This window comes from Hemicordylus capensis, chromosome 17 (assembly GCF_027244095.1).
Source record: "Hemicordylus capensis ecotype Gifberg chromosome 17, rHemCap1.1.pri, whole genome shotgun sequence".
NCBI lineage: Eukaryota > Metazoa > Chordata > Lepidosauria > Squamata > Cordylidae > Hemicordylus > Hemicordylus capensis.
The window spans coordinates 8,881,809-8,899,736 of NC_069673.1; the positions used below are offsets into that span (position 1 = coordinate 8,881,809).

At 49.5% G+C, this 17,928-nt stretch overlaps 1 protein-coding gene across 6 annotated transcripts in view; it reads right to left on the minus strand.

The window, feature by feature from the left end:
• The window catches only part of LOC128339079 (collagen alpha-1(XXVII) chain-like), a 285,851-nt gene that overhangs the window by 199,262 nt on the left and 68,661 nt on the right, over positions 1–17,928 (minus strand). For all 6 annotated transcript variants that reach the window (XR_008312830.1, XM_053282602.1, XM_053282601.1 and 3 more), the window contains exon 6: positions 14,529–16,027. Coding sequence is in view for 5 of the 6 variants with exons in the window: in XM_053282602.1 (XP_053138577.1) it covers positions 14,529–16,027 (1,499 nt within the window). In the remaining variant the exon portion in view is untranslated. The remainder of the gene's footprint in view (positions 1–14,528; positions 16,028–17,928) is intronic.

Below are 17,928 nucleotides of genomic sequence, written 5' to 3' on the forward strand. Positions count from 1 at the left end.
CATCCGCTAAGAGCACCTCTGCATGTCTCTTTAGTCTGTCCTGGGTGATGTGGTTTGTGCCCCCAAGAACCTATGATGCTTAAACTTGCAGCGGGAGGCATCCAAATACCTTTAGGTCCAGGCTCCAAAATTACCTAGGGGCACCTCTGAACCCATTTCCCGACACTGAGGTGCTGCTGGTCCCCTTGCTTCCTTCCACCTCTTGTTTAGATTTAAAGAATATTGTTCTGCTCTGTTCGCTTTGCACCATTACTACAAAACCGATTCCCTTTTATATTGTTACAACCTACAGCCACACAACAAAAAATACCTCCCTATGATAAACTACTAACGTCTCAAAACAAATATGATGTGGAGCTACCCTTCGTTCCAAAGAAAGGCTGGGCTGGCCATTTCTATTATTTTCCTGCAAAACACCAATCAGCTCAGGAGACTGAGGTGCAATCAGACTGACTGATCTACTACTTACTTCAGGGCAACGATTACTTGCTAATTAAAAGAAGACGCTGCACATATCTCCACCTGCCCCTGGGGAGGAGAGCTGGCCTTGTGCTAGCAAGCATGAATTGTCCCCTTTGCTAAGCAGGGTCTTCCTTGGTTTGCATTTGGATGGGTAATTATATGTGAGTGCTGTAAGATCCCCTTTAGGGGATGAAGCCACCAGATAAGTGGAAGAGCTTCTGCCTGCGTGCAGAAGGTCCCAGATTCACTCCTTGGCATCTCCGGGTACTAGAGCTGGGAAGGGTTCCTCCCTGAAACCTTGGAGAGCTGCTGCCAGTCAGTGTAGACAATACTGAGCTAGACGGACCAAGGGTCTGACATGGTATAAGGCCGCTTTCTATGTATGTCTCCTGGTCCCTGTCCTTGGCAAAACCACTGCCCCTGTTATGACTTTTGGAGACACTGTGTTAAAATCATGTGAGTACCCAATGCTATTTCTCAGCACTCCCTCCCGTCTCTTGCAGTTAGAAGGGAGAGGCAGCATCTTGTGTCTGGTGCACAGACATATAAGTGCACGTGCGGAACGCCAAGGCACAATTTTGCATCCTGCTGCAGCTGCTGAGATTCTGAACTGGTGATATTCTGAACTGATGGTAACTGTTCTGAACTGGTGATGACAGACTGCGGAGCAATTAGGTTTTCCTAGGATATCTTTAATCGAAAGAGCAAACATCACCTCGGTTTTTAAGTAAACGGAAGACAGGCGATTGCAAAGGAAATGTGTGCAGCAGATGGAGCAGAGGAGGGCTGGTCAACTTGAATCTCCCCAGCTGTTGCTGGACTACAACTCCCATCATCCCTGACCGCAGGCAGCCCCCACTGTAACAGGGCCTTCCATGTCAGTAGGAAGGCTTTGGGCAAGGAACTCAGCCATGCAGACAGGGATACTAAGGCCCTAGCAGGGTGATACCTTTACTAGGTAAAGGTGAAATGTGCCGTCGAGTCAATTTCGACTCCGGGCGCCCACAGAGCCCTGTGGTTTTCTTTGGTAGAATACAGGAGGGGTTGACCATTGCCTCCTTCCGCACAGTATGAGATGATGCCTTTCAGCATCTTCCTATATTGCTGCTGCCCAATATAGTACCAGGGGGGATTCGAACCAGCAACCCTCTGCTTGTTATTCAAGCATTTCCCCTCTGTGCCACTTAAGGTGACAATCTTTACTAAGGCCAACTAAAAGGTCCCAAGCAACAAACAACCTTTAAGAAGATAGGAACATACGAAGCTGCTTTCTACCGAGTCAGACCATTGGTCTATCTAGCTCAGTATTGTCTTCACCAACTGGCAGTGGCTTCTCCAAGGTTGCAGGCAGGAAGATCGCTCTCAGCTCTGTCTTGGAGATGCCAGGGAGGGAACTTGGTACCTTCTGCAAGCAGATGCTCTTCCCAGAGTAGCCCCATCCCCGGAGAGGAATATCTCACAGTGCTCACACATGTAGTCTCCCATTCAAATGCAAACCAGGGTGGACCCTGCTTAGCAAAGGGGACAATTCACACTTGCCACTACAAGAACAGCTCTCCACTCTAGCAGTCCTCCAGACGCCTGCTAGGCTAATACATCGACTGCGGATTCAGTCATGTTATCTCAAATGCAACTTCATGTGAACAAAACGACAATAAAAAGTGCCTAGCCATTTGCTCCGCGGTCCAAGAAATCGATGCCAAAAGCTTCCTTCCCCCCCACCCCAGGAATGCAGCGTGCAATACCATGCATTCGGGGCCAACTGGAGCAGAGCAAAGCAATGAGGGGAAGGGCCGTCTATAATCAAGAAGGGAGGGAGATACAAAACTCCTGCCTGCTTTTTCTGTGGGTCAGCTGCATGCAGCAGAGGGAAATGAAACAGGACCTCGCCACTTCCCTCCCTGGCATGCCCTGGCTTGCCAGCTACTTGCAGCCTTCATTGGCCAGAAGCAAATCTACTTTGTGCTGATCAACCACTGTTTTCTTTATGTTCCGGTTGACGAAGGGCTAGAGGCCATTTCTAAATGAGAGATGGAAATGCGGGAGGAAAACCTTGCCCACACAGCTCCATCCCCCAAGGCTATGATAACCCTTTTGACCTGAACAGCAGGAGTGGGGGAGAGCTCTTTGAGACCCCAAGCACAGCAGCCAAACCCCAAGCACGCCAGCCTTTAGGAACATAGGAAGCGGCCATATGCCAAGTCAGACTATTGGTCCATCTAGCTCAGTATTGTCTTCACAGACTGGCAGCGACTTCTCCAAGGTTGCAGGCAGGAATCTCTCTCTGCCCTACCTTGGAGATGCTGCCAGGGAGGGAACTTGGAACCTCAGATGCTCTTCCCAGAGCAGCCCCATCCCCTGAGGGGAATATCTTCCAGTGCTCACATGTAGTCTCCCATTCAAAGGAAAACTAGGGCGGACCCTGCTTAGCTGAGGGGACAATGCATTCTTGCTACCACAAGACCAGCTCTCCTCCCCTTGACAGGGACTTTTCCAAAGCAGAGCAGCCCGAATGCAAGTCCACATTATTCTGCCGTGGAACTTTGGACGCTGCCTTCTACGGAGTCAGATCACTGGGTCTGTCTCAGTCAGTACTGCTGTCACTGATGGGAAGCAGCTCTCCAGTACATAGGAAGCTGCCTCATACTGAGTCAGACCCTTAGTCCATCTAGCTCAGCACTGTCTACACTGACTGGCAGCAGCCCTCCAAGGTTTTCAGGCAGGAGTCTTTCCCAGCCCTACCTGGAGATGATGCCATGCAGTGAACGTGGGACCATCTTCATCCAAAGCAGATGCTCCACCACCAGTGGGGTAGCTAAAGCCCATCCCTCATAGTCTACAGAGAAAGTTGCCTTTTAACAAGTGAGACTGTTGGTCCATCTAGCTCAGTACTGTCTACACTGTCTGGCAGCAGCTCTCCAAGGAGATGGCAGGGACTGAAACCTTCTGCACACAAAGCAGATACTCTACCACTGAGCAACGGGCCCTTTGGGATTTCAGACAGAGCCCTTTTCCAGTCTTGTTATCTGTGGTCTTTTTAACTAACACACAGAGACTGGATACCTCCGAGTTCGAACCGGCCCGGCCCCAGTTCTAAAAGAACCATTCCAAACCAGTTCGGGTATATACTTGTAAAGGAGAATCCAGCGAGGATTCCTCTTTACAAGTCAAGTGGCAATCCTAGCCTAAGGATGGGGCGGCAGGGAGGAGGCAAAAGAAAAGGCAGATACAATCTGCTATTTGCAGGCAGTGGCAGAGGCTCTTCCAAATCCCCTGCTGGCCTCTTAAAGATCAGACCGGGCCGGCAGCGGTGCATTCAAGGAGGCCCAAATTGGGCCGCAGATGGCCCAGGCTGGTCTTTGTGAGGCTGGTGAGGGGTTAGGAAGAGCTCCCATCACCACCTGCAAATAGGTATCTACCTTTTCTTTCCCCCACCTGTCCTTAGGCAAGGGATTGCCCCTTTACTTGTAAAGGGGAATCCTCACTGGATTTCCCCTTTACAAAGATATACCCGTACCGGCCCACAAACCGGTTCGGCCAGAACCCGAAACAGACTAGATCAGTTCGATCCGAATCCAGTTCGGATCCGAACCAAGCCGGCAAAAACGGTTCCATGCACACCCCTATCCCTGATTCTCTAGAGCAGTGGTTCCCAAGCTGGGGGCCCCCAGATCTTGCCGAACTACAACTCCCATCATCCCCGGCCACAATAAATTGCAGTTGGGGATACCGGGAGTTGCAGTCCAGCAGCATCTGGAGGCCCCCCAGCTTGGGAACCACTGCTCCGGAGCAGAATAATTGGCTATTTTTTAAACAGGGACCACCTGGGACTCCCCACCTATTGCTCCTAACTAAGTGGAGTCGACTCAGTCAAAGAATAAGCTCTTTTATAGAGATATAAGAAACTGCAAGGATAGAGAAACACACTCTGTCCTGCTGGCCCTTATGGTAACAGCATGCCAAAGGACAAATGTAAGAGCTTCAACATTCCTTATGCGGATTGCAAGAATGTAAACCCAGGCGCGCTGTTTAGAATAGAGGTAGTGCTTGGAGGTTCCCTGCTCAACTGCCAGCCCCTGCTACAGTTTTAATGGGGTGGGTGGAAAGTAAAGCCCCAGAAATGAACACCAACACCCTAATTAGGAATATAGGAATTGGCAGCTGCCATATACCGAGTCAGACCCTTGGTCCATCTAGCTCAGTATCGTCTTCACAGACTGGCAGCGGCTTCTCCCAGGTTGCCGGCAGGAATCTCTCTCAGCCCTATCTTGGAGATGCTGCCAGGGAGGGAACTTGGAACTTTCTATCTTCACACATGTCGTCTCCCATTCCAATGCAAACCAGGGCTTAGCAAAGGGGACAATTCATGCTTGCTACCCGCAGACCAGCTCTGCCAGGCCAGATCCAACCCTGACTAGCAAAGGGGACAATTCATGCTTGCGGCCCCCAGACCAGCTCTCCTCCCTTCTTCGGTCTGATCGCAAGAACCATGATCCGTCCAGTTTCGCTTGATTTTCTAGATCACTGGACGGCCGACTCCATAAGAGCTTTCACAAGCAATCATCCTCCCCTACCCATATTCAAAACAGAATTCTACTCAGGATTATCAACGCTGCTGAGCCAATTTGGACATTCAAAGGCATCTGCCATGCAACTGGGCTCTGGGGACCAGAATGTATTCGTGGGGACGTTGTACAGGACCCCGGTCGTTCATGAATACAACTGCAGCAACCCAGAAGTGACACCACGAAGGGCTGGTGGAGAAACGGTTGCTCCACCCACGGTTGTCCCAGTCACATGTTTCAATGAGCGTATTGTTTGGGACAATCCGTTCATCTAGCGTCGCACTGCCTACACCAATTGGCAGTGGCTCCCCAGGTGCAACGCAAATGCTCTACCACTGAGCTATGGCCAGTTCTCATAAAAGAACATACGAAGCCAACTCTGCTGAGTCAGACCCTTGGTCCGTCTACTTCCGTGCTGTCTACACTGACGGGCAGCAGCTTTCTAGGGTTTCAAGCAGGGGTCTTTTCCAGCCCTACCGGGAGATGCTGCCACCTGGGACTGAACCTGGGACCTTCTGCATGCCGAGTAGGCACTCTACCTGTGGAACTATGACCTGCAGCAACAGCCCCCCCCGTAAAGACAGGGCCTTTTCGGTTGTGGCCCCTCAGCTTTCGAACGTCCTCCCTGAAGAGCTTTCGCCATGCTCCCTCCCTCAGTGTTTTTAAAAACATCTTAAAACACACCTTTTTAAGGAGGCTTTTTAATGCCCCATTCTTTTTTGTTGTTGTTGTTATATCTGGTAGGTTCTTTAGCTTAGTAACCTTTCATTTGAACCTGATAATGTCTGCGGTTTTTAATCTGACAACCTTTTTGTTCAATTTAGTTAATTTTATTACTTTTATTGTATCTTGTATCTATCTTATTGTTGTGAGCCACCCCGAGCAGTAGTGCACTGGAGGGGCAGGGTATAAACATAATAAACAAACAAACAAACAAAAAATCATGAGTGCACACCAGGGTTCACTCAACCATTCCCAATATCCTCAACCATTTCCAATATCCAGTCTTTTTCTCTCTTCCCCATTACATACTGAATAAATAAATATTGAAATTATTATTATTATTTTACACAGTCAAACAGGTGTTATTGACTGGTTTGTTTTATCCAGACATTGAGTCCTATTTTTTATTATTATTATTATTCAGTTTGGCCCTCTTCATCTCTGGAGCTGGCAAGAAAACCTGCAAGTAAGGACTAGAAGAACGGCCCACTTCAGTCCGTCATCAACGGAACTTTTAAATGTTTCAAACTAACTAAGCAGGCTCCTCTCGGAGGAACTGAGACGGCCACATCCAGAAACGCCGTGTATACACAACAGAAATGCTCAACCGGGGAATTGTATACACTTCCATGAACCTCATAATCACCACATATAGTCATACAGTCTGATGGTGTGTATATTTTCGTTGGCTATTTCTGAAGGGCTTAAATAAAGCCTCCCAGTCCCGAGATGTTTCTTGATCGGGGCACCTTTACAATGCTCCCCACAGCCTACAGCAAGGAGGGTAGGGAGAGATTAGTAACTGGGGCTGAAGAAGTAGCACAGCCCTCACGTCTAAGCTGGCCAACTTGCTTAATTGCCATTATTATTATTATTATTATTATTATTATTATTATTATGGAAACTCGAACAAGTGTGAAACTGGCTAGAGGAAACTGGAAAGAAGGGAAAGATCTCTAACCCGTGACTAGACAAATCCCAGGTGCCAGAGACCCATGGCACCTAGAAATTTAACTGCGGCACCTAGAGGAGGACATTCAGAGTTATATTTAATAAAATGCCATTTCTCCCAGGCAGTCCTGTTTCTGTTCTTACTTGTAAAGGGGATAAAGAGAAGCCCACTTACTCTCCCGATCAACAATGTCCATCACTCAGTCTGGTAATTTCTCATTTGCCCATGGTTTAGAGCTCCTGAATTTTGGGCTAGCTCCTAGATTCAAAGGAAGTGTGTCAAGGCCTGCAGTAGCTCAGAGTGGAAGATGAGTATAAGAATCTAAGAACATAGAAAGCTGCCATATACTGAGTCAGACCCTTGGTCCATCTAGTTCAGTATTGTCTACACTGACTGGCAGCAGCTCTCCAAGGATTCAGGCGGGGGTCTTTCCCAGGCCTACCTGGAGACGCTGCCAGGGATTGAACCTCAGACCTCCTTCATGGCAAGCAGATGCTCTGCTCCTTAGCTACGCCCCCATTCCCTAAGGCGAATCTCTTACAGCGCTCACCCATTCAAATGAAAACCAAGTTGGATCGTGCTTAGCAAACGGGACCATTCATGCTTGCTGCCACAAGGCCAGCTCTCCTCCTCGGTAACATAAAAGGCCACAAAAACGAGCGCCGTTCTGTCTTCAGCTAGGACCCCACTGCTTCCACTTGTATACACAACCCCTGACCGAAACAGCTGGCGCCCGCTCTCCGACAATACACCCATTAGTTTAACCTGCCATTATGTTCAGTCACAACCCCATGGATAACGCGATTATGCAGCTGCACAAATAGCCACATAATTAGTATTTCTTTTTCCATACAACAAATACAGAGGCTGTTACATAATTCGGCTACGAGATCCAAACGCTTCCTCCTAATTGATGGAGCGATAAGGTACTGCCAAGTAATTCGGCGGACAAGGATACTAATCTCATGAGCTCTGCCCAAGTGTGCCGGCAGCCCAGAACGGCAGCTGGAGGGAAGCAGCCACTGTCCTCATCTGGCCAGTAAGGGATTGAGAGGGCCACTCCGGCGGAGGATGGCGATTCGAGAGCGTTTCGGACGAGGAAGGACACCCGGGTTCAAATCCCAGGCTGATGCACAGAGGCCGACTAGCTTGGCCTTCCCTCTTGACAGCATCCAAGGCCGATTCAGGTGTGCAAGCCAAACGAGGAAGGCAGAAGCCATTTGTGCTTCCGGTTCTCCCGCCTGAGTGTCAGCAAAGCGGGACTCACCAAAGCCAAGTCTGATGATGCATGAGCTGTGAAAGCTCGGCCCGTGAATACACAACTGACTCATCGGAGGAGATTCCCTAGTCCCCTCCGTGCATGCGTAGGAGAGGTGACCAAGGATTCCACAGAAGGGGAGCTCAACAGAAAAATGCCTCCCTCTCAAAAAGGCTCATCCCCTCTGAGCAAGGCCAGGCTCGGGGTAGGGGTTGGATCCCATTTCTACACGAAGGCAACCTAAGTCCCAGGAATATAGGAGAGCTGGGAGGAGAGCTGGTCCTGTAGCAGCAAGCACAACTTGTCCCCTTTGCTAAGCAGGGTCCACCCTGTTTTGCATTTGAATGGGAGACCACAAGTGAGAGCGCTGTAAGATATGCCCCTAAGGGGATGGAGCCACTCTGGGAAGAGCACCAGCATGCTTGCATGCAGAAGTTTCCAAGATCCCTCCCTGGTGGCATCTCCAAGATAGGGCTGAGAGAGACTCCTGCCTGCAGCCTTGGAGAAGCTGCTGCCAGCCTGGGTAGACAGTCCTGAGCTAGATGGACCTATGCTCTGACTCGGTATATGGCAGCTTCCTATGTTCCTAAGACAGCTCTCAGTGGTTGGCTTCTGTGATGGGCAATCTGTCAAGGGGAGGAGAGCTGGTCTTGCAGTAAAGTGAAGTAAAAGTAAAAATGAGAGTGGGCGTGAAAGTGAAAGCAAAAGCAAAAGTGAAAGCGAAGGCAGAGTGTGCCGTCCAGTCGGTGTCAACTCCTGGCACCCACAGAGCCCTGCGGTTGTCTTTGGTAGAATACAGGAGGAGTTTACCATTGCCTCCTCCCACACAGTAGGAGATGGTTCCTTTCAGCATCTCCCTATATCGTTGTTGCCCGATAGAGGTGTTTCCCATAGTCTGGGAAACTTACCAGTGGGGATTCAAACCGGCAACCTCTGGCTTTTTAGCCAAGTCATTCCCCCACTGTGCCATTAGATGGCTTGTCTTGCAGTAGCAAGCATGAACTTTCCCCTTTGCCAAGCAGGGCCCACCCTGGTTTGCATTTGGATGGGTGACTACTTGTGAGCACTGTAAGATGTTCCCCTTAGGAGATGGGACTGTACTTCAGTGGTGGAGCATCTACCTTGCATGCAGAAGGTTCAATCCCTGGCATCTGCAGGCAGGGCTGGGAAAGACTCCTGCCGGAAACCATGAAGAGCTGCTGCCAGTCAGTGTAGACTATACTGAGCTACATGGACTGACAGTTTGACTCACTATAAGGCAGCTTCCTAAGAAAGAGCGATGCAGACATGGATACACCATCTGCTCAGCCTCAGAAGTGAGCCAAAATGGAGAAACCATTGCTGACCTCAATGGGGCCTCCCACTAGCAAAGCTCCTCCCCAGTTCCATCATCTAAGCCAAGTCCTTGGCCCTAGGGGCTGTAACCAAATCAAAAGGACCCACTGATCCTGAGTGAATAGGCTTCCCTTGTGCCATGAAGGAGCCCTGTAAGCCCCTGATGAGCATGGGGGACATTGAGGTCTAAGTCCTTTCTCAGGGTATGGATTAACATCTATTCCCACTCAAAAGTGCGAGACCAGGACCTCCTTCTATGGACTACACACCTGCTGTCCAACGTGGTGTTTTCCCCAGGGATGGAGGAGTTGTGGCCCAGGGGAGTAGGAAACTGATCTGGCTTGAGTGGCAGGGTAGGTACTAGGAACTGCTGCTTTCAGTAGGGCGGGCTGGTTCAGCTGACTCCTGGGCTACTGAGAGGAGATGCTTTGGAGTTTTTTGTTCTGCCTGGCGGATCGCTGGTGCCGTACGTCGGGGGCATACCTGAAGGAAAGACCTCATCTCATTGGCAGAGTGCCTGCTTTGTGTTGATAAATCCCAGGTCTGATTAATGGCAAGCAGAAGATTAGGGGTGTGCGAACCGCCTCGACGTCGACTCGAACCGAATCAGGAAAACCGGTTTTGTGAACACCCCCTTCAGTGGATATGCAAGAACAGAGCTGGGAAAGACCTTCACTTGAAGCCAGGCAGGGCAACTCCCAATCAAGCTAAACAGTACTGAAGTAGTCGGACCATTCGCCTGTGCCTGGGATTCACCCCTCCTTGGCCAGCTCCCAGAACATTGGTCCATCGAGATCAGTCTTGCCTGCACTGACTGTAGCGACTCTCCAAGGTTACAGGCAGGAATCTCTCCCAGCCCAGCCCTACCTGGAGATGCTACCAGGGATTAAACATGGGCCCTTCTGCATGCAAGCATGCCAATGCGCTTCCACTGAGCTATGGCCCCATCCACGAAGGGGAATAGCTTACAGCACTCACGTGGCGTTTCTCATCCAAATGCAACCAGGACAAGCCCTACTTGGCAAAAGGGACAATTCCTGCTCACTACCACAAGACCAGCTCTGCCGGGCCGGCCTGGAGATGCTACCAGGGAGTCACAACCAGGGATTTTTTCTTTGCTATGAAAGCTGATGCCCTACCATGGAGCAAAGGTCCCTCCAGTACTCTAAACAAGGGTTTCTTAACTTTGGGCCCCCAGATCTTGCTGGACTACAACTCCCATAATCCTCAAGCAAATGCCATTGCAGCTGAGGATTGTTTGTCTTCACTGACTGGCAGCAGCTTCTCCAAGGTTATGGGCAGGAGTCTCTCTCAGCCCCATCTTGGAGATGCTGCCAGGGAGGGAACTTGGAACCTCGATGCTCTTCCCAGAGCAGTTCCATCTCCTGAGGGGAATATTTTACAGGACTCAGATGTAGTCTTGCATCCACATGCAAATCGGGGCAGACTCTGCTTAGCATAGGAACATAGGAAGCTGCCATATACTGAGTCAGACCCTTGGTCTATCTAGCTCAGTATTGTCTTCACAGACTGGCAGCAGCTTCTCCAAGGTTGCAGCCAGGAATCTCTCTCAGCCCAATCTTGGAGATGCCACCATGGAGGGAACCTGGAACCTAGATGCTCTTCCCAGAGCGGCTCCATCCCCTGAGGGGAATCTTTTCCAGTGCTCACACTTCTAGTCTCCCATTCATATGCAACCAGGGCAGACCCTGCTTAGCTAAGGGGACAAGTCATGCTTGCTACCACAAGACCAGCTCTCCTCTCCTTGTTGGGAGTTGGAGTCCAACATCATCTGGGGGCCCAAGGTTAAGAAACCCTGCTCTAAACGTACTCTCCTCCTCCAACGCATCCTCCCTTCACTTTACGAGCCACAGATTTCAGAAGCAACAACATCTGGTGAAGCTGCCTGGTGTACAGAGAACTCAACCTGCAATTTCCTCCATCAAAGCAAACTGGGCAGGCAGAGATAGTAGTACATGAGAGATCAGGAAGGTCTTGGCTGCGAGCCTGACCTCATCAGAAATGTCTGCCTGAGAGCGTGGAGTCCATGCCAGAGCAGTTACTCAACCGCAGAGCTATTTATTATCAGCATCTGCATTCTGAAAACGCATTTGTCTGCCCGCATAAATGTTAAGTTGTGACATTGCTCAAGATGTCTTTTCTCTCTCTGTTCTGGGCACGTTCAACAAAGTGCTACAGAGAAAGAGATCCCCCAAAATGAGTCACAGCAAAGGTCAAGCAAGCCAGCTCAGACTCAGCAATAACCTTTCCCTCATCATTGTGTGCACTTTATATCTAGGAAACTCCGGAGGTCAGATCCAGGCGGGGGCTGTGTTGCTCTCTCCGGCGGAGATGTAGAGTCTGACTTTTTTTGCAAATGAGGGCGAAATCTCCATAACGCCTTTCCAAAAACCCATTCATGATTCATAAACCAGGGGTCATGTCCCCCATTATCTTCACTAGCAACTTCAGGGAGTTTCCACGTCCATCATGTTGTCTGGAATTCCAGGTTATGGCAGCAGTCAAGAGCAATTTTCAATCAAGGAGGGCTCTCAAAACAAGTCCCACTATTTCTGTTCGTTTTTGGAGAGCTCTCAGAAACGTCACTGAGTTTTTGGCAAATATCTGGCTTTTATTCTTTGGAATAAAGTAAAGTAGCGCCATTGTGTCAGTGTCGACTCCTGGCAACCACAGAGCCCTGTGGTGTTCTTTGGTAGAATACAGGAGGACTTGACCATGGCCATCTCCCGTGCAGTATGAGAGGATGCCTTTCAGCATCCTCCTATATTGCTGCTGCCCAATATAGGGAAACATATGAGCGAGGATTCGAACCAGCAACCTCTTGCTCCCTAGGCAAGCAACTTCCCAGCTGCGCCATTAGGTGGGAAACCAATATGACAAGGAGGATCTGTGATGCTGATAGGGTTACAAACCCTTCAGGATTGGACCTAGGGTCTTCAGAACAGAAATCAGCCTCAGCCTCCAGGAGGTTTTTCACACCTGGCTTTTAGTTTGCGTCTCCTCCAGAGTGGAGCGTGTGCATTCACATATTGGCCAGATTTACCCCAAAGTCTCTGTGAGCTATCAGGGAGCCCATCACACACAATTCGAGTTTTTCATTGTGCATTAGAGTGTAACCCAATTTCTATCCAGGGTTTTTAAAAAATCCACCTTTTGCATCATTTTGTGGGAGGAACTTCGGACTCGTAGTAAAGCCTGCTGTGTGAAAAACGCCCAGGTGATTTATTGAAAAGAATTCTGGAAGATCTGAATGGTTTGATATGGTGAAAAATATTGGGGAAGAAATCTCTAGGAACAGCTTCAGTCAAAGTGGGCAACCCTAATCCCTGTCCATTTTCGACAACCAACCCTCATGATATGCAGGAGGGCTACAATCACATCATCACCATATTGTAGACTTGTCTGAAGCATTTCCTAGCAATCTTCAAATCCCTGCAAGCTCTTCCTCTCCCTTCCCTGACTCTTGGGACCAGCTTTCCTGCACCGAATTGTTCAGACACTGCGCACCCGTCCCAAGGTCAACATTGCAATCATGTCCACAGAAGGTACTAGCCACTAAGCTGTCTTACTAGCCTGATTGCTCACACATTCTTCTGTTAGTGAGGAACATCTTTCATAGGGGAGACAGGTTTGAGATTACACATTTCATTGGATTCCTTTCATCTTGTTCAGACTGCAGCCTCTCCTTGACAAAAACTCAGTGCAAGCGCACAGCAGACAACAAGGAAGGACCTGGCAAAGCAATTCATTCTGTGGCAATAAAATCTAAGAAGCCATGAAACTCTCCAGAACTGTGGTTATTTTAAGGAGGTTTTATAATACATTAAAACAGAAGCGTGAGTCTTTTCATGATGCCCAAAACCAAACACATGGAAAATGCATTTCTGTGCAAATCCAAAATGAAACACCACAATGCAAAGGCTCCCTGGTACAACAAGAACATTATTAAGTAATTATATAAAGCTTTTTCTCAACATGGCAGTTTGCAACAGGGACAAACGGGGGGTTTCCCATTGCCTCCTCCCGCGCAGTATGAGATGATGCCTTTCAGCATCTTCCTAGATCGCTGCTGCCCGATATAGTACCAGCGGGGATTCGAACCAGCAACCTTCTGCTTGTTAGTCAAGCATTTCCCCACTGTGCCACTTAAGGCTGCAATGCCTATATTGTACCAGAGTGTAATCTAATGTAACAGAGTACGTACACATGCTTGAGTATGTATGGCATTTTCCAAATGGTCTTTTTCGAGGAGAACACTGTTTTCACTGGCTAGCCCCAACCTACACAGCAATATTCCACATAGTGGAATGTGGCCCCCTTATTTGGTGCGAGTCTTTTTTAAGAAGAAGAAGATCGTGGATGCATGCACAACAACCTAGATAAAAGAAGCACACAACCTCTGAAGAAAAAGAAAATTACGGAGCAGGGAAGGATTTTTTAAAACGAAGCAGAAGGTACCAGCTGGCATTGTTAAATGTGGGAGATGCTGCTCTCCTTTGGATCAAAAAACCAGATAAGTAATACTGCTTGGGACACAGTTGTTGAAGATGAAAAAGCTCTTTCTGCACCTCTACACTTCAGGCTGTGCATGGAGAGAGAATGCATGTCTGGAAGTTCCTGCCACATAGCAAACTGTCAAGAACAAAGCTTTGTAACTTTCCCTCTGACATGCTGGATGTGCAGGGCAAGCATTAAAATATGTGCATGCATGCATGCATGCATTCCTGCAATCTGACACCATCCAGGAATAGTTTTGCCACGTGGCCATGCAGACCAGCTCAAAGCCGAAAACGTCACATCCATAGTGTACAATCATCCCTCGCCAATCCCTCGGTTTTAAGTATCCGCAACTGGGCAATTGTGGCAGGTCTCACCAACTGCAACCCGAGTATCTGCGGTTTGGTGTGATTTGGGGGAAACTGGGGCTTTTTTGCAATTTCCGGGGGCTCGGGGGTGATTCTTTCTATTTTTAACTGTATTTTTTTGGTCTGTTCCCATCTGCAGCTCCCCTAACCCCGTTTCCAATGTATTCCTACTGCTCTCCAACCGTGAATTCGCAAACCGCGTTTTCCTGGAACGGAACCCTCGCGGTTGGCAAGGGATGACTGTATATCGAATTGAGCACAATCCGATGATAGAGATCAGCGTATATAGTGCACCGGTTCACCAGCACCTTACTGTCCAGCAAGCCTATTAAGAAAAACTGACTTACCGGAAGACCTTCGTCTCCTTTCGGCCCCGGAAGCCCTGTGACAAACGGGAAGAGAGTGGGCCCAATGGGGTCAAACAGCTGATACCCATCGGTGGCCGCCGGTGTTGTCAAACTGATGTTCCGCAGGTTCATTCTGACGACAGGATAAACAGCTCCAAAAGTCGGTTTGGTATAAGCAACAGCAACCATAGTAGGATCTGGTTTTTTCAGTGCGGGTAAAGACATTAGCTTCTTTGGTACAGGACCCCTGGTCACACTCTCCGGCTTGTGTTTTAGGGTTGCTGGGTGGAGAACGCTGGATGAATTCTCCATCCTCTTCACTGCTGGCTTCACAGTGCTGGCCACTGGTGAGGGCTTAACTGTTTGGCTTTGGATGGCGATCTTTTTGGTTCCTTTCTCCACCGCTTTCTTATGGAGGACTGCAGTGGGACTGGCGGACGCATTTGGTGAGCCAGGGAGGACATGTCTGGCAGTGGGCAAACGAGGCTTCACACTTGTGTTGGGAGCAGAGCGAGATACCCCGAGGGCTACAGTGGTAGTCCAGTGAGCTACTCTGGATGTCCGATGGCCTGCTGTGGCCGGCCAATGGAGCGTGTGGGCTGGCAGCTGCGCTTCGGTGTTTGGCAGGGTGGGAGAGGTTGCCACAATGGTCTTCGCTGCTTTGGTGCTTGGCAGCAGAGCTGGTGGCTTCGATGGTACAACGGTGGCGGTCGCAGCTACCAACCTCCTGTTCCTCTGAGGAGTGGTGGCTTGGAAGAGCGGCAATGGAGGAATCACAGTGGTCAGGTTCTTCAAGCCCAGAAGGAAAACATCCGACTGTGGTGGAGTCCTTTCAGAGGCTCCCGGATCTTTGGGCAGAAGCGGGACGAGAGGCGGGAGATTCGGCCGGTAAGTATCGGCTTGTCTGCATTGCTTCTTCAGGTACTTACAGTAATTGTGAGCTGCCTTGGCGGAAGGATAAATATCAAATTGGCACAGGGCACCTTCGAACTGTACTGAGTGCTGGTTCAGTTTCCCTAAGAGGAAAGACCCTTCCGGGTCCAATGCCTCGTCCTTTCTAAGAGGCAAATCCGCATGCACTCTCTGCTTCCCGCAAGAGGTAAGCAGAGTGACCGCCTGCCCTCGGAGGTCAATGGCCAGGTTGTGCCACTGTCCATCATGGACATTATAATCAAAATATACGGAGTGCTTGTGGCCTACGTAGACGATGACCTTCCCTGGGAGGAACTGCAACCCCAGCTGTAGCTTCTTCTTCTTGCTCTTGACAGTGAACAGGAAAGCACTGTTGACCCGATGGGAACACAAGCTCAGCACTAAAGTCATGTCCGTGCCAAAGGCGGCGGGAATAACTGCGCGGATGGGCACTTCAATGCGTGCGCGTTGGGTGAAGATGACCCCCGACTTGAACGGGATGACTCCCTGAGGAACCGAGCGTGACGACGACCCTGGGCCGGACGGCCTTGGTCCCACCAGACCCAGTCTTTGAAGAATGTCCACATCTGAAAACGGATGAAGAAAAACATGATCAACTGGGCAATTCAGGGACCTCACCCAACCACGGGTGGAGAGACCAGAGTTGGGACACATTTTGAACACAATAGGCTTGTTCTGACTACCACTGACTGTGTGGGACAGGCGTCCTACCCAGTTTCGGGAGCTTTACACACTCTGGATTTTTTATAATCTGCAAGTAAATGACAGGATAGGAGAAGCGGGGGGAGTGCTCATGTGTGAGGCTAATTTGGGCCAATTTGGATCGATTCAAATGAATCTCCTTTCTGTGCAATGGTTCCAAATCGAAATGAATCCAATTCGATTCAAATTCAAATTGATTCGTGAAATTTCGTGCACACCTCTAATGTAAGGCTCCTGCTGGGTGGGACAATTTTTCACCCTACCTTGTTCAACTGATGGATACAAGAGCCAGATATTCCAGTGCTGTCCTACACAGCAAAAGCCGCACACAAGCACCCCCCTCCCCCTATCCTGTTGACTTGCAAATGAGGGGGAGTGGCCAAGATGGCGACAGGAGAGCAGCCTCTCTTTCTGTTTAATTGTTTTTCCTGCCTGGGGTCAATTTTTCTTCTTACCCCTTATTTTATTTTTACCCTTTTAACTATTTGCAAAGGATATAAAATTGAGAGCGCACACCAGGGTTCCCTGTAACAGAGGCTTCTCCTCAACCACCTCCAACATCCAGTCTTATTCCCTCTTCCTCATTGCATATTCCATTCAGCCCTCTTCATCTCTGTAGCTGGCAAGAGAATCTACAAGTAGAGTCTAGAAGAACGGCCAACTTCAGTCAGGCTGATGTTTTGTCGTCTCCTCGGTCCAGAGGCGGGAGTGAGCCAGCAAAGAAGAGCACCAGTCTTCAATTTTGGCAGATCCCACCACTTTTAAATCTCAAACCTCCAAAAGCCAATTAAGCTGGTCTGGCAGGGTGGCCCCTCCCTACCTCCACCAGCTCCAAGAGGGAACGGCTGGTGGTGGCATGCTTCCCTCTTCTCCAACACACAGACTCTGCAGCAGAGGAAAGTGCCGATATGTTTCAGGGTCAAGTGGAAGGAGCACAGAAATGTTCACTCCATTGCCTCTGTGCTGAAGAGGATATGATTGATGGCTACCGCCAGCATGATTTATTCATGCACGGATGCGTTCCCAGACAAATGAACATCTTCTTGAGAATTTCCCCTACCATAGCTCCCTAGAAGTTATTGCCAACTTCTACTTTTTCCCCCTTTCCTTTTTGAGATGTTCAGAAGAAAACAAAGAGCGTCACAGCAGCAGTGCTGGATCACCCTCCACCATCTCAGCTACTTGTCTACAGACAGTAGCCAGACATCTGGCTCAAGGCGATTCCCAACAGGGCCTGGAGGAGATAGCTATACCTCATTTTATATCCCCCCAACATCGAGTTGTCAGAGATTTAGGCTACAATGCAATGCACACCGATAAAGGTCCACAGGTAGAGGAGAGCTGGTCTTGTGGTAGCAAGCATGGCTTGTCCCCTTAGCTAAGCAGGGTCTGCCCTGGTTGCATGGGAATGGGAGACTAGAAGCGTGAGCACTGCAAGAGATTCCCCTTAGGGGATGGAGCCGCTCTGGGAAGAGCAGAAGGTTCCAAGTTCCCTCCCTGACAACATCTCCAAGAGAGGGCTGAGAGAGAAAACCGAGTCAGACCATTGGTCCATCTAGCTCAGTATTGTCTGCACAGACTGGCAGCGGCTTCTCCAAGGTTGCAGGCAGGAGTCTCTCTCAGCCCTATCTTGGAGATGCTGCCAGGGAGATAACTTGGAACCCTTTGCATACAAGCAGGCAGGTGCTCTTCCCAGAACGGCCCCATCCTCTAAGGGGAATATTTGATATGCACTCACATGGAGTCTCCCATCCAAATGCAAACC